This window comes from Onychomys torridus, chromosome 7, assembly GCF_903995425.1.
Source record: "Onychomys torridus chromosome 7, mOncTor1.1, whole genome shotgun sequence".
NCBI lineage: Eukaryota > Metazoa > Chordata > Mammalia > Rodentia > Cricetidae > Onychomys > Onychomys torridus.
Genome location: NC_050449.1, coordinates 3,665,403 through 3,690,776, shown reverse-complemented (window position 1 = coordinate 3,690,776; position 25,374 = coordinate 3,665,403). Strand labels below are relative to the sequence as shown.

The 25,374-nt window shown below is 39.5% G+C and overlaps 1 protein-coding gene across 2 annotated transcripts in view; it reads left to right on the top strand.

Annotated features, from left to right (window-relative positions):
* Dync2h1 (dynein cytoplasmic 2 heavy chain 1) overlaps positions 1-24,369 on the top strand; it is a 229,691-nt gene extending 205,322 nt beyond the window's left edge. For both annotated transcript variants that reach the window (XM_036192145.1, XM_036192144.1), the window contains exons 87-90: positions 610-719; positions 1,734-1,815; positions 5,318-5,434; positions 23,440-24,369. In XM_036192145.1, coding sequence (XP_036048038.1) covers positions 610-719; positions 1,734-1,815; positions 5,318-5,434; positions 23,440-23,598 — 468 coding nt within the window. In that variant the 3' untranslated portion in view covers positions 23,599-24,369. The remainder of the gene's footprint in view (positions 1-609; positions 720-1,733; positions 1,816-5,317; positions 5,435-23,439) is intronic.
* Positions 24,370-25,374: the final 1,005 nt, after the last annotated feature.

The following is a 25,374-nucleotide window of genomic DNA, read 5'->3' as shown; positions in this document are numbered from 1 at the left end:
AGTGATAGGATTAAAAGGCATGTGTTACCATTACCTGACCTTTATGTTTGGTGTAGTGGCTGGCTTTTGCCTGTGATTCCCAGATAAGCTTTATTGGGGTACACAGATAAAATATCACCACACTTATCCAACATACTGTATGTCAGCATGTGTGACTCCAGGAGGACCTGGCCTGACACAGCAGGTATGAGAAGACTACATTGCAGTCCCTTGACAGAGAATCATTTCTTCTCAGCCATTGGCCAGTGCGCTGCTGAGAGGGGGTGCTCAGGATTCAGGATTTGCACCTGTGTATCCAGTGTACACTGAACATGCATCCCTTCTTGCTGGTGAGGGCCCAGCTCTAACTGCTGTGCGCACCTTGAAATGTCCCTTTTTAGATTTCACCGTGAACAAATTTTACAATAGAAAGGCTGCACTGGAAGGCTTGCTTACAGTGGACAGAGATACCAGATTACCACTTCAGGCTTCTGCAAGGAAGAGACAATGGCTCATTTTTTTTCTAGACCCTATTTCAGAACAACTGGAAAATGACTATATAACACTCTTGTTAAAAATGGCTTATGTGTAACTATACATTTATGTATTTATTTTGCCTTCTTCCTCTAGAACTGGGTCGATAAAGCTGAAAAGCAAGCTCTTCTCTCTGACACACTTGACCTATCTGAACTCTTCCATCCAGACACATTCCTTAATGCTCTTCGCCAGGAAACTGCAAGGTAGAATGAATACCTTATTTTCCCTGAGGGTGATTATGTTTTACTTATTCACCTCTAGTCACATTATCCTGATTGTCAAGAGCAAATTTATTTTTGAGACCTATGTAAATTTATTATTCCCCCTAACAGCTTGCCTTTAATAACAGTCAACTTCTAATTTCAGTATCATTGTTTTATTAGAATTGGAAAAATTTTAAATTCCTAAGTTTGGTCTTTTTTTTTTTTTTTATCCAGACTCACACTGTCCAAAATAGTAGCAATGGTCTATTTAAATGGTCTATAGACTAAAGGGTTTACTTTCTTGGGCCTATTGACCAAGCTCACAGTGTTCAGGGACCACAGGTGGCTGGTGGTTGCCATCTTAGACTACATGAAAACATGATTTTGCAGGATTTTTTTAGGAGGCTGCTCTGGATAACTTTCATGGTGAAAAGAGCTACAATTAAGGTCAAGCTGGTCTCTGTGGCAGTGTCAGCTTACTGGATATATATATAGACCCTGTTTGTAACAAAATAGACCATAAAGAAAGAGGATTGCTAGAATCTTCTGAGGAAGAGGTAGAAGTGCAGTCCTGGGGACTGGTATTTATCTTTACTCAGGATATTTTGTTCATTCAGTAAAAATTTAATATCTTTTATGTGCTAAGATTTGAGGGCCATGATCAAAATGGAGAATGTAAAACAATGTCAAAGGCCCTCTACCTAAAATTCTTGTAATCTCAAAGGAATATTGACTTTTAAGCAACTAATGTTAAAACCTTAGGTATTACACTTAATTTGGTAGCTCTTTCTTGAACATTGTATTTGGATTTAAAACAAGTCACTGAAAATAGCTATATTGTTAACTTTATCTCCTAAGGACATTGTTTTGTGTGTTTGGGGTTTGGTTCTAGGGGCTGAATCCCCACCCCCAGCCCAGCCTTATGTTTGCTGCACACACGCTCTATTGATAGACCTCTACATGCACATTGAAGAGTTATTTCTCATGACATTTGAATCTGCTCTACTTTTACAGGGCAATGGGCTGCTCTGTGGATAGTCTTAAATTTGTAGCATCCTGGAAAGGCCGACTTCAAGAAGCAAAGCTGCAGATTAAGGTACTAATATGGGATGTTTAACTTTAAAATGCATCACTGAGGTGAAACGTATATTTCTAACTCACAGGCACCTATCCTTATAATGCAAGATCAATGGAACTCAACCATAGATTACAGTCTAATTATATAATATTTAACATGAAAGACCTTACAATGAGATTTATATGATGTAATATAAAACTTTAATTATACTTACTGTATTTTGAGAAAGCAAAATCCAGTATGTGTTATGTAAAAATCATGACCGTGCAGAGATAATGAAGTGCTGGAGTGAAAGGGCAGCTCCAGCTAGGTGAGCTCCTATGAAGGTCAGTGCTGGCCTAATTCACCTCTACAGCTACTGCTGGCTGTGCCCTAAATCACTTCAGTCTCGGTATGGCATTCCAAGAGGAAAAAAAATCTTGTTTAAAGTCTACCTTTGAAAGTCTTAATACCAATACAGATCAAAGCAGACAACAGGCTGAGCCTAAGTTGAAGTGTTAGAGAGGAAATGTGCTCATAGTGGAGCATCACTGTTACTAAGTGGTGTTGACTGATACAGTAGGCTATTGCTGTAAGGAGAGGCAGACTGATGGAATGTAGCAAAATAATATCCCATATCCAAAACAGACCTGTTCCTGAAGAGAAACACAGTGCACAACATTGTCACCTACAAACTTCATCCCAAGATCAAGTAGCAGAATATTAAAAAAATATATTTTAAGTAAGTTTATGATTTAGTGTTGGACTACATCCTCCGCCACAGATTGGACATGCTGATAAAATTAATACATTGATACATTAATACACTGCACATATTCACAATACATTCTTATAGAACAAATATATATTCATTACTCCATTCTTTAAAAACATTACATAGGAAATTTGTTGTTCTGCATCTTTGTTGTTTGTTTCCTAGGGTTATGTTCATAAATTTTTTTTTTAATCAAATCAAAATAACTGGATATTTCGAGGGACACCAGGGATATAGTACCCTAATTAAATTCTTCACTGTGTTTTCACAATCAATCACCAGCTCATGGTTTCACTTAGTAAGAACAATAGATTAATCATACAAATTAATTCAAATTATTTTCTAAGATTCCCTAGGAACTGAAGATAATTTATTTTGATGTTTCAGTACATTAATAAGCAAGCAATGAAAAGGACTACATTTAAAGTTACTACTACTACTATAAAAGAAAAGCAAACTGTAAGGTTCTATTACACAGTGTGATGAATGCTGGCAATAATGTCATGTATATTTTTAAAAAAGTGTTAAAACAAAAATATAACTACTTTTGCTATGAAGAAACAATATGTGTTTGAAATGGCAGATATGATCATTTTCTGACTTAATAATTACAAAATACATGAATGCATCCAATATTTCATTATATAGCATATCTACTTATAGTTATTATGTGTAAAATCAAAGTCATTTGCAACAAATATATATTAAAGTGAAAAAAAATATTATCCAGGTACAAAAAAAATTTAATACATTGATTCTGAAAGCAGAAAAAGGTTGACGTCTAGAAATAAAATTACAGGAGAATATATTTAGGATTTCCAAAGAGAAAATAATAAAAGCTCTAAGGGAACAGTTAGAAATTACTTGAAACTCATCAGCAGAAGTAGACAAAAGAACAATAAAACACCTTCAAATCAGTGCTGAAATAGTTTGCGCGATAGTACATACAGCACATTGCCTTTTTGTATTCAGGTTGAAAGCAAACTAAATAAATTATGTAATTGCTAATTGCATCCATAAACATAAACTATACCCTAAGTGTGTACAAACATGTAAGTCACACTTGGGGGCTTTATAATGAGCTCAATAAAGTGTTTCAACATCTCTTCCTTCATACATGAATGAGATTATAGAATGAATTCAGTTATCTAGAAAGCATTGTAAAGTCCTCTGATCAGAATTATCCAAATAAGTTCTGCTTAAACTTTCAGTTTGTCTCACTTCAGTTGGTTGTTTATATAATTTTGCATTCCCAGATGAGTAACATTGTCTAAAACTTATTGAGCATTTGCTATGTGTCACACAGTTTCACACATACTTGATTTCCATGTCAGGTTGGCATCCTAGAGTCTGCTATCATTCCTACCTTCCATTGGAAGGACATTTGTTTAGGCATTTTTTTTAGGAAAAAACAACCCAGATTTGATACTGCCTGTTCCTTGTGCTTTTCCTGAGGTTATAGAAATTCTGCTTTGATACTTCATAGAAGTGAGTCTTTGTCCTATGGAGATGGGCTCATTGTCCCAGTCCAGGTCTGACTGGAAGTTGGACCATTTGTCTGGAGAACTGCTATATTATCCATAGCAATGTTTCAGCCATCGGGTAATGTTTGGGGTCAATATGTTGAGCTCCAGTTGCAGCTAGTATAAGGGGAGATTTTATTGGTAACACTCTGCTCCTTGGTAGACAACAACATTCACAGCAGCCATTTCAGGTAGATATTCTTCCCACATTTTAAAGATGAGGAAATAAAACATGAACAAACACCTAAATAAACATTTTCTAAAAAAGATACACAAGTAGCCAGTAAACAAAAGGAAGGGTGAGCTCTGTCTTCAGTTATCGTGGAATTGAAGACCTCAAGCACAGTGACACACCACCTCATACCATAGAGGGTGAGCCTAACAGTTAGTGGCTTTCAGTGACCAGGTGCTATCTGGAAGCCACAGCTCACTGCTGCCATCAATGCCCACCATGAAGGAGAGTACCCTACCACATATGCTAGGCTGCAAAAAGATCAAAATTAAGTAAGTGCTTTCAACTGAATCACTGTTGCACTATTGTAAAAGAATTAGAAGTTCAATCCTCTCAATTCAGGCTAAAACTTGAAGCTATTGTTTAAGATGGGTTGTGGTTCATATCATGCATATATCATGAGAAAACAGACAAGACTGTAAAGGCAGACTGTTGAACAGGTATGAATGTAAGCTACTGCTCGACCTGCTGCCATTAGCTAGGGCAATTAACACTGGTGAAAATATGGCCACCAAGAAACTATAGCTAACATGACTCCAAGAGCCATGTTTTTATTTCAGATGTCTTTGGTTTACACTAAAGCTACCTTAGACTGTAAGACTTTCTCCTTCACCCTCTCACCTCCACACAGCAGGATAAGTAAAAAGTGTTAAAAGACATGGAGGAACCATGTGCTCATTCTCTGGTTATGCTTCGTTCCCCCACTTCCTGGAAAAGAGTTAATTTGGCTTATGTCTTCATATTTCTGTTAACCTAATGCCAAGGCACTTGCGGTTCTATAGTCTATGGCATTTGTGAGTTTTTCTAGAATTTTAGCTAGAAAGTAAGAACTCTGTCTGAAGAGAGTTTACAATGAACACTGAATCAGATTTTCTGTGTTCTCCAAACAAAAGGCCCTGATCTGTTTTCAGAGCATCTGGGACACTGGGCCTTGATCTTAAGATCCAACTGTGTGTACCTGGCATTTTGGAATGTAATATTTATTTACCACTTTCTGCTTTTCTATGGAAGATCAGTGGTTTGTTGCTAGAAGGATGCAGCTTTGATGGCAATCGCCTTTCAGAAAACCAGCACGATTCCCCCAGTGTATCGTCAGTTCTCCCTTGCTTTATGGCCTGGACTCCACAGGTAAGCACTGGATAGACAGCTTCTAACTCCATTGTTCACTCTTGGGTTTTACTTTTTCATAAGATGTTCATAGCTTGTGTTTTTGTTTGCTTTCCCATTTTACCTGGACTTTAACAAATTTGTAGTTAATATATTTTGAGGAGGTAAAGATTTTTAAACCATTTTGTTTTGAAAACAATTTTCTAAAAAAAAAAAAAAAATGTGTGTAATTGGAGCAAACTCTTGAGCTTAAGAATAAGGTCACTGTGTGGCATGAGCCTTCCTCTGCAGGCCTCTTAGACCAAGGCATGGTTTCATGGTCACATGGTTTCAGGTAGGTAATGTGAGCCGCACAGTTCAGGCATTCCCACAGTCCAGCACTCCAAGCAGCCAGGTGTGTGGTGGGAATCAGATGTTGACTGCTGTCGTGGTATATTTGATTGCATTGTGAAACCTGGATCAGGGGGTGAAGCCAGTGACTAGTTGACAGGAATTAGCCATAGAGAGGATGGAAGAGCCAGGAATACAGATAGACATACAGGAAGGAATTTGGAGGGACTTAAGAGATTTGTGGTACCTTTGGTTTGGGACAAATGGAGAGACACTTTTCTTGCTGGTTCTCTGGCCAAAAAGGAAGGTCATCTGGTTGCTTCTTGGCTTCTGGCAGGTTTTCACCCCAATATCCGACTCCAACATCTTTATTGATGAATTGAACAACTTAGATAAAAACAACAGACTTCCAGTTGTTGGTCGTGCTCAGAGAGGCTCAGGAGGTGTGGCCTTGCTAGAGGACTTAGTCACTGGGGGTGGGCTTTGAGGCTTAAAAGCCATGTGCCTTTCTCAGCTTGTACTCCCTGCTTCCTGCTGCAGTTCAAAATGTTCAGTTCTCAGCATCCGTGACTTACAGCCATCAAGTCTCCATTCTGCCATCCTGGACTTATTGTTGTGGAACCATCAGCCTAAATATACCCTTCCTTCTATATATTTCCTGGGTCACAGTGCTTTGTCCTAGAACAGGAATATAAGACCTACACTGGGTCAGGGGGTAATGCATGTCAGAGGACTGGCCTCACACCATGACATCATGATCCTCGTAGTGATACATGTCAGATGCCTGGCCTCACACCATGACATCATGCTCCTCATAGCCAGATAGTTGTTTTTTTGTTTTTTTCAGTAATTGAGAATTTTATCCTTCAATGATGGAACCTAGAGGCATATATATGTCTTAAACATAGGACATGGTTTTAGATGAGGCATGTAACTTCTTAACTCTGAAGACTAAGACTGAAAATGTATCCATAAAAAACTATAATACTCCATCCAGTGAAGTGTAAAATGTTGTTCACTACAGGAAAGATGTGTTTTCTCATTGGGAAATGCCACAAGAAGTTTCCAGTTATACTTTGTCTACAGAGATCAAAAGCGTCTGGGTATTAGACATAAAATTTGAAGCTATGACAGTAACTAACAGTCACTGTTCAGAGAGCCAAAAGAGCAACCTATATGAGGCTCCCCACCCATAGAGACACATTTCCCCCAGTGTCAGGATGACTTCCAGATAAAGAGTCAAAATCAGAAGAATATTTGTCTTTTTTCAGAAATTTGTATCAAAAGGTGATAATTATGGGTTATGTTATTTTTTATCTTAGGTTGTAAATCCTCAAAGTTGTACTCACTGGCTTAGCATGGAATTTGCCAAGAGTTTTAACTGCACCATAGAAAGTTGTGTATGATCTTGATGAATTCTAATGAGTCTAAGTCATGTGATGTGGTCCTTCTCTGGCAAGTAAAACTGAGGTCCATGTAAGGAGCGTGTGGCTCACTGAAGGAGCATCACCTGCAGTCAGATGAAAGCATGGAGAGTAATGGCTAGAAGAAAGGGAGTGTGGCTCCCTGACCTCAGCACTGCCTCACCCGTGGGCAGGGACAACCAACCACCTGTAGACTCCATCCCACTTGGAACTGATGCCTTTGAAATATCCCATCCCTGTTCCATGTATTCTTAGACTTTAAAAATCAGGATTGAAATAAAAGCCTGAAATCATTTGGAAAAATTGCACATGTAAGGAATGGTCAAATGGACCTGGTATCTGTCCCATAAAGAGCTAAAGGTAATAATGATTTCTTGAGTAGTTTAAGGGCTCCCTACACCCAGACTTTTCTATTTTCCATGACACGTGGTAGAAGAACTTCCTGGGGCTTGCTCACTTTTCTCCTTTCTTCATGGATGTTTATTCCATGAAGAGTATCAAATGTATTTCTAAGAGTTCCTGAACACAAAATTTTGGATACCAACACAATTCAAGTTCCAGCTCTAAAAATTAAAATTTAGACTCAGTAACCTCACTGAACCAATTCCCCTGTTTATTAATGGAGGGTAGTGATACTGTGGGATGATATGAGGCTTAGACACAGTCCTGTGTATTTGAAATAAAATGCTTAGAGTATGTCTCACACATGGAACAATAATTCCTTACTCCACATAGTTCCTTATAATTGCTGTTGCTTACAGTCATTGTCTACTTGCTACATTTAGACATCTCAGAGATGCTGTCCACTAGGATTGCAAAGACAACAGCCTCAGTTCTACCATGAAAGGATAAGAAGGAAAAGTCAGGTGACATTAGAGAGATGGAGGTGCTTACCCATCCTTAGTCATGGCGCAGAAACATTCTAGGATGCTTGTCAACTTCTGCTCATTTAAGTGTAATTTTGTTCAATAAAGTGCTTTCTACATTTGCTGTGACTATTTCCACACTATATGGAAAAGAACATCAACATTTTCCTGCATTTTAGTTTGAAGGACAAAGCCCGTGGAAGCCTTGGAGAAGAGCCACTGTGTCTGCTCCACAGCTGCTTTGTTGCTGAGCATTCAGAATTCTTTAAACAAGCTAGAACGTTGGTGACAAACATTTTAAACCAGACAGAAGGGTTTTTGCTTGTTTCTCACAAGTCCCACAACATCTGACAACTAGTCGTCCTAAAGACTTCACTCTAGTAGAAGGATCGTGGCTTCTAACCCAGCCACTGTGTGGTGTCTCTCATTTCCAGATGTTCACTTTTAAAGGCAGGCCTGCTAGTCCTGTGGGATGGAGGAGTAGCCTTGGCATTCCCGTGCAGCACCGCATCTGAGGGTGCAGCCAGTCAATGTTAGGCTTGCTATGTGATCACTGCTGCCCAAATGTGGCCTGGAGTTACAGTTTCAACTGCCTGAAGGACAGGGGAAAGTAAAATGCTGGTGTGCTTCCTCCTTGTCTTGATCGTTAAATGTATGGACTAAGGTAATAAAATTCAGGTTCAAACACTGTTGATGGCTGTTTGCATCCTTTCAGGAGGCAAACTGATAGACTTGCTCCAGTCAGCCAGTGCTGATGCTTAAGTCCAGATGCCCTAAGCAGTTGTCGGGAGAAGCACTTGGCATTCTTCAAAATATTGCCTAACATACTTTTAGACATTAGCCCACATTAGTTCCCTCTGGCAAAATGTTCAATAGACACATTGAATAAACACAGTATTCCTTCCTCTCTGGAAATATTTTGCATTAAACGTTCTGAAAGGGTTGTCCAGCGGTGGTGGCGCACACCTTAAATCTCAGCACTCGGGAGGCAGAGACAGGCAGATCTCTGAGTTCAAGGCCAGCCTGGGCTACCAAGTGAGTTCCAGGAAAGGCACATAGCTACACAGAGAAACCCTGTCTCGAAAAACCAAAAAAAAAAAAAAAAGTTCTGAAAGGGGCTGGAAGATGCTTAGTAAGTAAAGTGCTTTCTCTACAAGCATGAGAACAAGGTTTGGATCCCCTGCCCTACATAAGAAACAGGACACAGCAGTATGCACCTGTAAGGCCAGCACTGAGGAGACAGAGAGACAGGGGGTTGCTGGGCAGCTGATGGAGCCCAATGTGTGAACTTCAGGCTTAGTGAGAGATTATCTCATGAATAAAGTAGAGAGCACCCACTTTAGGACACAAGACCCACTTTTTTTAATTGTATTTTTATTTTGTAATTAACTTAATTTCACATATCAGCCATGGATTCCCCCGTCCTCCCTCCTCCCACACCCCAGCCTTCCCCCCCAAATCCACCTCCATCTCCCATCTCCTCCAAGGCAAGGTCTCCCCTGGGGAGTCAGCCCAGCCTGGTAGACTCAGCCAAGACAGGTCCAGTCTCCTCCTCCCTACACCAAGGCTGAGCAAAGTGTCTCATATAGGCCCTAGGCTCCAAAAAACCAGCCCATGCACCAAGGACAGGTCCCAGTCCCATTGCCTGGGGGCCTCCCAAACAGTTCAAGCTAATCAACTGTCTCATTTATCCAGAGGGCCTGGTCCACTTCCATAGGGGGCTCCTCTACCACTTTCAACCTCTGATCTCCACACACAAAAAGAGGTCCAAAAGATCTAACAGATTGCCATACAAACTTTTCCTGAACCTGTACCCAGAACTTTGTCAGAATCTCAGTCCATAGAATACCTAAAGGGCACATGTTTTATGGTATGGCTCAATGTCAGGTGACTCTCCTTCTGTCCATGCACAAGAAGTCAGCTTGCTCTCCATCCTTGTATGTCTTTAGGAACAGTGCCACATAGGACTTATCAGCAAGTGTAACTTAGCAGTCAAACCAGCCTGAACTCCAGCCGAGGGTCTAGCTCTTCAGAGATACCACATTTGACTGCTGAAAAATACATCTGTAAAATGAATTCAGGAGCCATTCACAAAGTAGTCATTATTTTATGTTATTATATAGATATTCAAATATATGTATTAGAGGGTATTGCTGGGGTCTTTGCCTTGTATACACCAGTGTAAAATAACAAAAACTCAGTTTCTTTTCTGATTTACCTTTTTCTTCAAGTCTGTAAGTTAATGCAGGTCCCACTGTTGAAAACACGAGTGAGGGGTCTCTGTTGTTATCTTTTTTTTTAATACCCACAGTGGCTGCCCTTTAAACAACAGCTATCCTAGTCAGAGATTGCAACTCCCCTGCTATCAGAGGTGTTCCGTTGCAAGGACCACAGCCTGAGGGGGTTCTGTTCCCAAGCTACTAAGGAAAACTTTATCTAAAGCTAAAGAACTCATGATTCAGCTCTTTAGGTGGAATTCTGCTCACTCAAAGAGGCTGAGTAACAAGTAGCTAACCTTCTCTCTTTGCTGGCATCTTCCAAACACCCAGTGTCCTCCTTTCAGCCCCCACTTAAGAACCCTAGCTTCATGTGGTTCCTCCCTACCACTTCCTGTCAGCTACTTCCTGACTCAGGTTAATTTTATTTAATCAAACACATTTTTGAATTATTAACAAATGCAGTATGAAAAAAATGCAACATACTTTAAAATAATATTCCCCAACATTTCCCCCATTTTTTTCTAAACAAAAATGAAAGGTTTTAACTTTAAATAGTAAGACTGTATACAATAAGAACAATTATCAAGTGAGGATTCCATTCACACTGTACTGAGTTCCAATTCATTTGTTACTGGTAAATTTGAAGAAAATACTCCATAATCTATCTTATCTTAGTGAATCCAAATTTTTATACCTAATTTACTTCCTGTCATATCCAAGGAAAACTGCAACTAATAACTATCTAGTCTTCAACTCCATCATAGGCCCCAGAAGGATATAATATTATTTGAGTAAATAAAAAGTGCATTGCAAACAAACTTCTAAAACTCTAGAAATGACAGAGGCATCTGGCTGCCTGTACAGGCACCCAGAGTTCCTCTGCAACATTGGGGCATCCATCTTCAGCCTACAGGCTCATAGTATCTGGCAGACTTTTCAATGAAGCAGGAAATACCAAAGACTGTCTCACCTGTATTGGCAAAGTTTGTCAGTCACTTTCTTCTGTGTCCTTCAGAATGTCTTGACAGTTTTTTCTGTGACACAGTAACCCTGAAGGACCATCCTGCCTTGTTTTGGCAAAGTTCAGTAGTCATTTTTTCTGTGAGTCCTGCATGTCCAGTTTATACAACATACTGTCAGTCAATCTGGGCAAGAGCATCTTCTTGCCCATATGGCTAGCCTTACCACATTGAAAGCAAGCTACATAGTTTCTTTGATGCCCATCATCTCTAAAGAAAATTGGTGCTGCCAGCAGCAGATGTGTCTTGTTGTCACAAAAAGCTCTAAGTTAACAGTACATTTTAAATGACATATTCTGTAGGTTTTTGACCATCTTTTTATCTAAAATATATCTCTATATGATCTAGAAAGCATATCTAACATATCTACAAATTTGATTGTTATAAATGACTAACCACTAACCTATGTTTCCTAATTATCCTATATAGTTTGTGATAATACCTTTCAAAAACTAGAACTTCACCCTACATTTCCAAAGGAACTGCATAGGCACAATACCTCAAACAAAAACAGAAACATACATAAAATGTTGTAACAAAAATAACCTTAAATGTTTATCAATATACAAAAATCCCCCAAGCAACAACAGAAACATACATACAGTGTTACAATAAAAATTTCCTTAAATTTGTGTCAATATGCAAAAGTTGCATATTTGAGATCAATAGCTGTCCCTTAGCTTATAGTAGATTCAATAATCCACCCCTCTATCTTATCATTCCTATATCCCCCTCTCTTTTTTCTTTTTTTGCAGAGATATGCAAATATAATATTATTTGTATATTTTCCTCCCTTGCTAATACTAGTAACAATTAGTTACTAGTTACTAGTAACAATTAGTTAACAAAGAACCCCCATAAATGATGACAATCATCCATAACCCACCAAATTACCAAATACCATTCTCCCCACCTCTTAGGAATGTGGGTGTCATGTCCCCAAAATTACTTCCTGTTTTCTGGGGGTGATGGTACCCTGAAAAAAACTGAAATATTGCCCAAGTCCTGAGAAAACCAGTTGTGACATTTGTTGTCCAGTCTCAGTGTAATGGGAAAGTGCAGAGCTTATCTGAAATCCTGGCTAAACTATCCTATAAGGCTGGACCCTCTCAGCAAGCAACCATAGAGTTGTCCTGAGCAATCTGTAGCCTGATACTGATCTTTGGGTGGTGCTCTTTCACTTAATGGCATTAACACAATCCCTATAGGATCATCATTGTGGGGTGCCATCTTTTTTTTCATGAGTTTTACATAATTTTTTATTAAGAAATTTTTATCCATTTTACATACCAACCACAGATCCACCACCCATCCCTCCTCGCACTCCCCCAAGCCTTCCCACCCACCCCACCGCATCCCCTCCTCCAAAAGGTAAGCCCTCCCATGAGGAGTCAGCAAAGCCTGGTACATTCAGTTGAGGCAGGTCCAAGCCCCTCCCTTTGCATCAAGGCTGTGCAAGTTGTCCCATCATAGGTAATGGGCTCCAGAAAGCCAGTTCATGCACCAGGGATGGATCCTATTCCCACTGCCTGGGGTAGGGGAGGTTATCTTCTATTAGAGACATCAAAGGTCGCTGTTATAACTGGTTACAGTTCACTGCTGAAAACTTAAACATTTTAAATGTCATATACAGCTTAGTCTTATAAATTTAGAGCTAATACTTATGTCTATGAAAAGTTTTAAATAGTTAAAATAAAACTAAAGGCTTATGAGATTAGTGGCAATAGAAATGTCCCTAAATTTGCTTTTCTACTCTGCCATTTTTCCATTGTACATTTTTGGCTTCTTTGTCAAAAATTATATGTTCATAAGTGTGCAGGTTAATGTCAGCATCTTCAATTCGATTCCATTTGTCCACATGTCAGTTTTTATGCCAGTACCAAGCTGTTTTTTATTGTGGTAGCTCTATAGTAGAGCTTGAGGTCAGGGATACCACAAGGGCATTTGCTCAGCTATGTTCATGTCAGCATTGTTTGTAATAGCCAGAACCTGGAAACGACCTAAATGCCCTTCAACTGAAGAATGGATAAAGGAAATATGGTACATATACACAATGGTGTACTACTCAGCAGAGAAAAACAATGACATCATGAGGTTTGCAGGCAAATGGATGGATCTAGAAAAAATCCTCCTGAGTGAGGTAACTCAGACTCAGAAGGACAAACATGGTATGTACTCACTCATAGTAGGATACTAAAATGTAAAACAAAGATGACTAGACTGCTACACAACTCCAGGGAGGCTACCTAGAAAACGGGACCCTAGGAAAGACACAGGGATGGCCCAATGACAGAGAAATAGATGAGATGTACATGAACAACCTGGACAACAGTGGGAGTAATGAAGGGCAAGGTTTGAGGGAAAGAAAGCTTAGGGAAGCAGGAGATCCCAGCTGGATCAAGAACAGAAAGGGAGAACAAGGAATAATAGACCATGATAAATGATGGCCACATGAGAACAGGAATAGGCAGAGTGCTGGAGAGGTCCCCAGAAATCCACAATGATACATCCTCTGTAGACTGCTGGCAATGGTCGAGAGAAAGCCTGATCTGACCTAGTCTGGTGATCAGATGGCCAAACACGCTAACAGTCGTGCTGGAACTCTCATCCAATAACTGATAGAAGTGGATGCAGAGATCCTCGACCGGGCCCCAGGTGGAGTTCCAGGAATCCAATTGTCGAGAGAGAGGAGGGACTGTAAGAGTGTGAATTGTTGAGACCAAGAGTGGAAAAGCACAGGGACAAATAGCCAAACAAATGGAAGCACATGAATTATGAACCAAGGGCTGTGGAGCCCCCGGCTACATCAGGCCCTCTGGATAAGTGAGACAGTTGAGTAGCTTGAACTGTTTGGGAGGCACCCAGGCAATGGGACCTGGACCTGTCCTTAGTGCATGAGCTGGCTGTTTGGAACTTTGGGCTTACACAGGGACACTTTGCTCAGCCTGGACGGAGGGGACTGGACCTGCCTGTATTGAATCCCCAGGGGAGTCTTGGCCCTGGAGGAGGTGGGGATGGAGGAGAGGGGCTGGGGGGAGGGTGGGAGTGGGGGTGGGAGGGGGGAGTACCGGGGAACCCTTGGCTGATGTGTGGAATTAAAACACAAATATAATAAATAGAAAAAGGGGGGAAAAACAAAAGAAAATATACCATTAGGCCAATTTAAATCTTTACTATCTCTTCTCCTCATGATTAATCTTGATGGTATCCATAATTTTTTTTTTCCTCTGTGGACATAAAAGCAAAACCTCTTCCCCAATGTAACACATATCCTGGTTTCCATTCTGAGTTAAATACATCTTTAAAATATGTAGATTGATTTAACTCATCAGTTTTTTTTTTCTATTATCCAATGTCTCTCTGCAGCTATTGTTCTTTTTTCATTAACATTTAAGAAATTTAAAGTTAATAATGCATTGTGTAATCTTATCTCTGGGTGTTTTTATTATGCCCTTCTGTTTGTTAATCATTTCTTTTAATGTTTGATTAGACCTTTCTATAACTGCTTGTCCTGTGGAGTTCTGTAGTATACCAGTAACATGCTTTATGTTATAATATTCAAAAAATGTCTCATTTTACTAGATATGTATGCTGCAGCATTGTCAATCTTAATTTGTACAGGTATCCCCATAATGGCCATTGCTTCTAATAGATGTGTAAGTACATAATCTGCCTTTTCAGAACTCAAAGCAGTTGCCCATTGAAATACTGAATATGTATCTATGGTATGATGTACATACTTTAATTTTCCAAATTCTGCAAAATGATGCTAAATTTCATTTCTTTGAGTACCCTTTAGGTTACTTCCTGCAGGTAATGGAGTTTGATTATACAAGGAACAAGTTGGGTATTTCCTTATAATTTCCTTGGTTTGTTGCCAAGTGATGGAAAAATCCTTTTTTAAACCCTTGCTATTGACATGGTGTTTTTTTTAAAATGTAGCTCTGAGGCTTCCAGCACATTTCCTATTAATAACTGATCAATTTCATCATTACCTTGTGCTAGAGAGTCTGGCAGACACGTATGGGATCTGATATGTGTTTTATGTATACAGGATAATTCTCATTCCTGGCTATTTCCTGTAATTGTATAAATAACAAAGTTAATTCTGACTTATCAGGAATAAGTTCAGTGGTTTCAATATGTAAGACAACTCTTCATATTGAGAGACAATAATTATATTAAGAGGTTCTGAAAATAATACCATGAGAATAGCATATAATTCTGATTTCTGAACTGAATCATAAAGGCAACTTTACTTACTTTTCCTGACTTATAACCTGCCTTTCCTGATCTATTTGCATCAGTATACAATGTAGGGGCTCCAGAAATTGGGGTACCTTTTAGTATATGAGATAAAATCCAATTAGTATATGTATATATAAAAACTGAAATCTCTTGCTTTTTGGATAATTGTTGCTTTTCCAAAAATTTACTCCAAGCCATTGTTCATTTTCTGTCCATAATGAAGCAATTTGAGCATTAGTAAAAGGTGCTACAATTTCTGCTGGATCCATTCCTATCAATTGATGAAGTCTTAATTTTCCTTTTAGAATCAATTCAGAAACCTTTTCCACATATGTCTTTAACTTTTTGCTCTGTGTGGTAAAGCCATCCACTCTAAGATAGTATCTTCCATCTGCATTAAAATCCCTGTAGGGAAATGCATAGAGGATAAAATAACCAGAATACAATCAAGCTCTGAATCCAAATGATCCACATGTGCAGCATCCTATAATTTCTTTTCTACCAAAGCCAATTCTCTCTTAGCTTCAGCTGATAATTCTCTTGGACTACTTAAGTCCTTATCACTTTTTAAGGTTTAAAGTAAGGAACAAATTACTTGATTCTTGAATTGTTATTCCAATAGTGTGCCATAGATAGGAACTGTCTCCTAGCAGTCTTTGAAAGTCACTAAGAGTCTGCAATTGATCTTTACCTTTTGGGGTTGAATTTTTTATAAACCTAAGTAATTAATGGAATCTCCTCTTTGTATTTTTTCAGAAGTAGTTTGTAATCCCCACAAGGCAAAATTTTCTTTACTTCCTCAAACATTTTCTCTAAAATATCTGCATTTTCAATTGGCTATTTGTCCCTGTGCTTTTTGCAATCTTGGATTCAACAATTCACGCTCTTACAGTCCCTCCTCTTTCTCCACAATTGGACACCTAGAGCTCCACCTGGGGCCTGGCTGAGGATCTCTGTATCCACTTCCATCAGTTATTGGATGAGAGTTCCAAGATGACAGTTAGGGTGTTTAGTCATCTGATCACCAGACTAGGTCAGATCAGGCCAGGCTGTGGGACCAGGACCTGTCCTTAGTGCATGAGCTGGCTGTTTGGAACCTTGGGCTTACACAGGGACACATGCTCAGCTTGGAAGGAGGGGACAGGACCTGCCTGTACTGAATCTACCAGGTTTAAATGAATCCCCAGGGGTGTCTTGGTCCTGGAGGACATGGGAATGGAGGGGAGGGGAAAGGGGGAAGGTGGGGTTGGGGGCGGGAGGGGGGAGGACAGGGGAACCCATGGCTGATGTATAAAATTAAAACATAATAATAATTTTTAAAAATCTGCATTTTAATCGACTAGTAAAATATCCATATAATGGTAAATTATGAATTGAGGAAATTGTACACAAATTATTTCCAATGACTATCATATAAAATACTGGCACAGGGTGGGGTTGTTTAATATTTCTTGTGGGAGAACCTTCCATTGATATCTCTTAACAGACTGAGAATTATTATATGAAGGCAAATTTTTCTCTATCCTTTTCTTGTAAGAATATAGTGAAGAAAGTCTTTTAAATCAATAACTATAATAGGCCATCCTTTAGGTAATAAAGAAGGCAGGGGAATTTCAGGCTGTAAAGAGCCAATTGGCTAAATCACCTTATTAGTAGCTCTTAGATCCTTTACCTTTCTCCATTTTCCATATTTCTTTTTAATAACAAATATAGGAGAATTCCAAGAACTGGTTGATTCTTCAATAACTTGATCATTTAACTGTACCGGCTTTTCTAAGGCCTGTAATTTGTTTTGTTTTGTTTTTTCCATTAGTATATCTTTCCAGGGCCTGTTTGTATCCTATTAATTCACTTACAACACTTAGCACAAAAAAAACCACCAAGGCTATTATTGATAAGATATTAGTTACCATACCAACAGTAATTATTATCAGTATTATATCAGTGTCAGTTAAATTATCTATCTTCCCATATTCTGCTTCTAACTTCAAGCCCTCTAAGGTAGCAGTATAGAGAGCCCTAGCACCTGCATTGTTATGTTTTCATTCTTAATTTAGGAAAAAAATTATTTTCAATATTATTTAACTCTTTTCTATTCTCCTAAAGGATTTCCCAAATCTTTTGACTTCTCCCAATTCTATTGACTTCTCCAAGCAAGCGGCAGCTGAGTACTACTGTGGACAGGTCCAGAGGGCAGGTGCAACAGAGCTGGCTGGCCTAACCTCTCCTTCAGTGTGGTTCTGCCATGTGTTTTTTATTATCTACAGTGGCTTCCCCTTAAACAACTGCCATCCTAGTCAGAGATTGCAAATCTGCTGCTGTCAGAGGCAGTTTGGCCACAGGGGCTACAGCCTGAGGGGATTTTGTTTCCTCAGGCACCGACTCTTTCAAAGCTATTAAGGGAAAATTTATCTAGATCTAATGAACTCATGATTCAACAGTTTAGGTGGAATTCTGCTCACTCAGAGAGGCTGAGTAGCAAGTAGCTAACCTTCTCCCTTTGCTGGCATCTTCCAAAAAAACCAGTGTCCTTCTTTCAGCCCCCACTTAAAAACCCTTGCTATACATGATTTCTTCCTACCATTTCCTATCAGCTTCCTGCTCACAGGCTAATTTTATTTCATCAAACACATCTTTAAATTGTTAACAAAAGCAGTAGGAAAAAATGCAACACACTTTAAAATAATATTCCCTAACAGGTCTCTTAAAACCCGCTAGAACTTCCCACAAAACAATGTTTCTGGTCAGTGCCGAGTTCTTTCCCTAGATTCACACTGAATTGTGCCACTTATACATACACGTTAAAGTTCCCATTTTCTAATGTCCTTTCTAAAATAGGAAAGCCAGTACTGTCTGCTTTTGGGATTTCAGGAAGCATGCATGGTCCAGTGTAGCTGACGTTTTCTCCAGTCCTGCCTGGCCCAGGGTCAGGACAAATCTCTCTCACCCACCAATCCCACAGCCACTCAGACCCAACCAAGTAAACACACAGAGACTTATATTGCTTACAAACTGTATGGCTGTGGCAGGCTTCTTGTTATCTAGTTCTTCTATCTTAAATTAACCCATTTCTATAAATCTATACCTTGCCATATGGCTTGTGGTTTACCCATATCTTACATGTTGGTATTCATGGCAGTGGCTCCTGACTCAGCCTTCCTGTTCCCAGAATTCTCTTCTCTGCTTGTCCCGCCTATACTTCCTGCCTGGCTACTGGCCAGTCAGCATTTTATTTATACAGAACGATATCCACAGCAGTCCAGATAACTTTGATAAGCATACACTGATGAAAATATTTTGGTTTGAATTCATATGTACTGATGGACAACCCCCCCCCCAAAAAAAAGTGGGACTTCCTCTCCGGCCTCAGATTAGGCACAAATCACCCCCAAACACCTGTTTTCACAGAGAGCTCCTTTATTAAGTGGGGAAGTAAAGTTATAGTGGCTGCTTCTGACTCAGGCAGAAAACAGCAGCAAATGACCTCATAGGTGTGGTTTTTAAGAGGAGGAAAAGGGGAGGTCTGTGTTGGCTAGGATGTAGGTGGTATATTTTGTTTGGACATGTTAATTACATGAACCAAAAGGAGGCTTTTGATTGCTGGTCATATTTTGATAGGTGGACCTTAATAGTCAGCTTCAGGAAGAGGAGGTGGCCATATAAGAGAATAGACCTTGGTAGCTAGCTTTAAGGATGTGATGATGTAATGTAATGGTTTTTAGCAAGGCAGAGAGAATGGGAGAAGAACAAGGCCTGCCAGAGCCGTGCTTGCCACGCTTGAGCTGGCCAGAGTCCCTTTGTATACTTTATTATAAATACATTGTATTGAAATTTAATATATGATATAAATGTAATTATATGGTATACATATTCTAAAATGATTAAGAATTAACATTTGGCAAGTTTAAATTCAATCTCTTTATAATGGAGTTAAAACAATCAACCTAGTAATTCTGTTGGATTCTGTTTTTTGCAGAGGGTGGTGTTATTTTTCCTTTTGTTTTATGTTCTTGCCTTCTTTGCTTTGTTACTGAATATTCTTTCAAAAGAGATATACACTTCACAGTCCTCAAAATGCACCTGTATATGTATCCTTATCTGACACATGGCACCCTGCAGGTGGTAGGTCAGAGCTCTCCTCCCAAAGACATCCTGGATTACCCAGGCTGGGCCAGTGTCCTAATGGGGGCTCTCATGAGGAAACTGGGGAACCCTGGAGACTGCTGCAGCAGTTGAGACGGCAGAGAAGGAAACTTGCAGAGACAGGATAAGGGAGGCCTCTAGAAACTGGGGGAGCAAGTCAGACATCCTCTCTGGAAGCCTCCAGGAGCAGGAACTGACAGCATCTCTGTCAGGACTCCAGTTCTGTAGAACAAGAGGTCCTTTCTTTTAAGATGCTAAATTTATATCAACTTGTAGTAACAAGAAGAAACATGTACAAACTATTATAGAGCTGCGTAAGCATCATAAAATCTGCAAAGAATGGCATTAAAACTATGCAGAGGACAAAGGTCATGCTTACAGTTATTAATGTGAAATAGAAGATGGATTAACATATGCTAATAGACTTGTGAAAGACCTCTTGTCCAGACCCCCTGCCTCTGTTCTTTAATCCCTGCCACCATCAGTGGCCAGAACATCCCTTTCAAATGTGTACAGTTACTTTATTTCTCTGCTCAGAAGCCTTCAGTGGGCTCCTGAAAAATCCCAAGTCCCAATAGCTGCCTCTATAGCAAAAGAAAAAGAGGAGAGAAAAGCAGTGGAAATACCAGTGCCCTTCCTGAGATGCTCTGCCATTAGCATATTGTTCTGTTGCTAGGACTTGAGTGCTTTTAACTCATTTTTTGTAAAGCACCAAAGTTACATTCCATTAACAGATACATTAGAGAAGGAGGAAAACCCTATGGTATCTTTATTCACATAAGATGGTATGTATGAAAGATAACTAGGCCAAATTATATCACATTTTGGACTTCAGCATCAGTATTGAGTTCAACCAGCTGACTAGTTCCTATTTATTGTAACTAATGCAATTACAATATACAGATTTTTAATTACTGAATTATAGTTGCATAACTTTCTATGTGCTATCATGAACTATTTGCAGTCTTCACATGTCCCATTTATGATAATTGAACAGTATAATTGTTAATAGATTTAATGCAATTAAAAAAAAATTTTAATTTTTTCAAGCATCTTAAGCTAGCTAGTCTGATTCTTTGACCTACTAAAATAGATATTAAAGAAGGAACTGAATCATCAGAATTTCATCAGGTTACACGGCATGTCCAGGGAACTGGAGTCATTTTGCGGTTGGACAGATCTCTGGCTCTGCTTCTGCATGGATCATTTATGATTAGGGTCTTAAAGCAAGTCCACTGAGCTTTCAGAAAAGTCAGGTGACTGATAAATGCTGAGTAGAATGTCAAGAAGCCACAGTGTTACTTTGTCTTACAGTGCTGTAGGATTAGGGAGAAAAATACATGATCTCCCTTGCAGCATGGGAAGCCCACAGCCTTGAGCAGGCCTGGAGGGACTTGGAAACAGGGAGCTGTAAATGAGTGCACAGCATCCCTGCATCCTGTTCCTGTTGTCTCCCGACAGTAAGAACAGTGCTGCCCACTCAGGTGCTCAAGAAAGAGCCGACCTCCCCAGCAATTGGCTTCAGATCATCTCAGTCCATCGGCTGTGTATGTCTGTCTGCTCTGTGTAAAGAGTGAGATGTAACAGCAGCAGAAAGCTTGTACCAAGTCATTGATGTTCTGAGTTCTGAACCCCAGTGCTTTACCATTTAAGCAGAATTGGAGAAGTGAATCAGAGACTGGAGTCTGAAAGCCCCTTACTCCTGTCCCTACATTTTCAAGCAGTCCAACTAAGAATTTATTCTCTCATAAACCTTTGTTAGGATAACATCCCAGAAGACTTAGTTATAATACTCTTGACCTAAAAGTTATATTCTTGATATTTGATAATTGTCTTTCTTAAAATGAATTGTAAGCTGCACTGAAGGGCATCTTTTCTGTGTAGGAACACTCAGCCTTGGGACAGATGCACCATGAGCACAGAGCATTGTCACATGGAAGGCTGAGTACCTGACAATACTCATATACTGGAGATGACCAAGGAGGCTCAGGGCAGGTGGTCTGCATTCTTTCAGTGGAATGACCTGCATAAAGCACAAGTCTTATTGTATGTGTGTTAGGTTAAAATTCAGAAATGTCAAAGAGCCTGAAGCAACTTACATCAAAGACCAAGGATCTCAGCAAAATCCTCATGTTAGAAAAGCTAAGGAAGTTTTATATAATGCCCACTTAAGAGTTAAAAATAGGATTTTAAAAAATATTTCCATGAAAGAAAACTATTTTATTTATATCTGTCATAGCATCATCCACTACAGGCAGTAGGTGCTAAAAGGATGATTTTTCTGGATGATTTCAGAATTGGTAGAAATAACAGTCCAAAGAATAAAGTGTGTACATGAATAAAGCTCCAATTTCCCATGGCATATGCAAGGGTCACATGCCCCTTGACCTAGGGAACAAAATATTTAGCTTCTAGACAAGTATTCCTTATCCTAAAACCATGCCTATGTAAATGATCATGCCTATTTTGAAAGATAATAACCATGCTTATGTGCTAATGTTCATGGGCTGTGCTTACCATGGGTAACCTCTCTATGGGCTTCTAATCTAATCTAATGTCTCTTTCCAGAATAGTCCATTTTAGCACTTAAATTCCATTCCAACTCCAAAACACTAATAATTCATTGGTTGAATGAGACCATAAGTTCAGTCTAAACACTGGTGTTAGATTTTAATTGGAAGCACCATTACGATCTTGTTTGAAAATCCTTCTTTGAAAAGGATGCCTATTTCTGAGATCTATTCACTGGAAAGTTCTACACTGTGAGTGACTAGCCACTCCTGGTAACAAGATGATGATCTTTGATGGTATTTCTCTTGAAAGAGGCCAGGGATCATCTCAGTAATCATTGACTTGACTTCTGTGAGAGAAGTTGCATGACACACTAGAGACACAGTGAAGCTATGTCAGCAAAGGCCCCAAAACTCAGTACCCAACTTGGATGGCTACTGGGTAAGGAAAGACAGCTTGAGTACCAGTAAGATAAATGTTGTACTTTTATATTTTATAGAGCTTTTACCAGAGAAACCTTGTCTGAAAACAAAGAGCCATCACAAACAAACAAACAAAAAAATAAAACCTTAAAATTATTTAAGTTAATTTTCAGCATATTCCAGTAAAGAACAGTTTTAATGTGTGGGGGGGGGAGGGGAGGGGAGGAGAGGAGAGGAGAGGAGAGGAGAGGAGAGGAGAGGAGAGAGAACACAAATGTAGTTGGGCACATTGGAGAGGTTGGACCATGATGAGTCTTTCTTGTGTACCAATGCATACAGCAGGCTAGCCGGCCTGGGCTTCCTAGGATTCTTCTGTCTCCCTAGGAGCACTGGAACTATTAACTGCCTCTGCTATATGTCTGACTCTTGTGTAATTATTAAGGACTTGGACTCAGATCCTCTTGATTGCTAGTGAGTCATCTTCCCAGTCCCAAGGCAAGGTTTTATTTTTTTGTTTGTTTGTTTGTGATGGTTCTTTGTTTTCAGACAAGGTTTCTCTGGTAAAAGCTCTGGCTGTCCTGGAACTCACTTTGTAGACCAGGCTAGTGAGAGATCCACCTGCCTCTGCCTCCTAAGTACTGGGATCAAAGTTGTATGCCACCACTGCCTGGCCCTAGGCAAGTTTTTAAAGGAGCCATGATTGGGTGTGAATGAACTGATGTGGGATATAGGAGTTTATTATAGTAATCTTTACTTGAAATGTAAGTTAATATTTAATAAACATAGTAATTGGAAGGTCTGTGTTTGATGCTGTAATTTTAGACCATTGTTTTCTTTGGAACAGGGTGCATATGGTCCATACTCCCCTGATGAATGCATCTCTTTGCCTGTTTATACAAGTGCCGAGAGGGAGCGTGTGGTGACCAACATCGACGTTCCCTGTGGGGGCCACCAGGACCAGTGGATCCAGTGTGGGGCAGCGCTGTTTCTTAAAAATCAGTAAATCGAAGGCAACACAGGACAGCTTAGCAAAGTGACAGTTCCTGCCAAGTTTTACACAGAACATGTGGTCAGTCTGAAATGTTAGTTCAGAATATCTGCAGTTAGTTTTTTGTTGTTGATCTCTGTGGGTTCTTACTGTAATAAATGTGTAATACCAGCACTGTGGACCTTAAAGAATTTTATAATAAAGTGGGGTATTTGGTGGCATTAGATATTTTTATGAAGAAATTTACTTTTTCAGTGGTTCAGTTATTTAAGATTTAAAGTACTATATTCAAGAAATCAACAATATTTTGGCTTTCATTTTGTATAATTGCATATAGTTGTTTTAGTCTTCTATAGTTTTAAATATATGTACCATTCTGCTTTTAAGCATTGAACAATGAATGAATTATCTTAACAATTAACATTATGTCATTTCATTGAGTATATTACATGATGCAGTACATAATATTTTAAGGGTAAAAAGGAAAAATTCACATGAGGATGCAGATAATGGAAATATAGATTCTGGTTTAGATTAATCTCTTTTATATGTCCTTTGGAGCTTGTTGTTTCAGCTTTGCAAGACTCCATAAAATCAAAGAAACTAGGGATGCTGTAGCTGAGTGACACCTCAGGAGCCCAAAGCTATGTCCAGCTGTCTGTCCACTTGGAACAAACAACTCTTAAGGGTTGAGACTTGTGTTTTGCTGGGAGACAGGTATAAAATAGCACTCTAGTCTACTATATATGTGTCTGCACTGGAGCCAGTACTATTGGGTTTTGTTGTTTTGTTTCACATCTTCCTCCAGTATCAGGAATGAAATCAGGACCCTATGCAAGGTAAGTGAGCAATTCTGTCATTGACGCAAATCCCCCACACTTGGCATTTATCATCAAAAAGAAGTTACCTACTGAGAGGAGAAATAAAGGCTAAAATAAACAGGAAAAGACTGAATTAAGAATAGTATCTCAAAGTAACCCTCAAGAAACAGAAACTTAACAGCCCAGGAGCTAGGGCAGCAAGCGTGGGAAGATGAAAGCAGCACCGAGCAGTCAGCATTGGATCTCCCACACAGGTGCGTGTTTACTATCTGTTTCTAAGGGTCAGTGAGATTCCGTATGGCTAAACGCTTCAACGCATGTGTGATTTTGAAATTTCTGGGAAATAAGAAAAACTTAAAAATACAAGTTTTCATTATGTCATCATTTGTATCCATTTAGTTCTGAAGGAGACAAAAGCCACAGCCCACACTGATTTGAACAGGGGAGGTTTAGTATGAAGATTTGCTAAGTTCTGATGAACATAGTTATAGGATGTAACAGAACTCAGTTGAGAATGTGGGAGCTGAGGGGAATAATGCAACAAGCAGACTTGGGAGAAGACATCCCTAGAGAAGGTACAGACACCATGTGTGGTCAGACTGCAGGGCAAGCTGGAGAATACCCTTGGTGTGTGTTGTGAGCATCAGTACTAGTTGCTGTGGTAAACACCATGGTCAAGGCAACTCATGAAGTGAAGTGTTTAATTGAGCTTATGGTTTCAGAAGGTGAGAGCCTGTGATGGCAGAGCAAAGGTGTGGGAGCAGAAAGCAGAAAGCACACTGAGAATGGCATGGGTCTTTGAAAACTCAAAGCCCACTTCAGTGACACACCACTTCTAACAAAGCCATACCTCCCCATCCTTCCTAAACAGTTCCACCTACTGGGAATCAAGTATTCAAACATGAGCCTATGGGGGGGGGGGTACCTCATTCAAACTGCTGCAGCATCTATAAAGGGTACTCCCAGACAG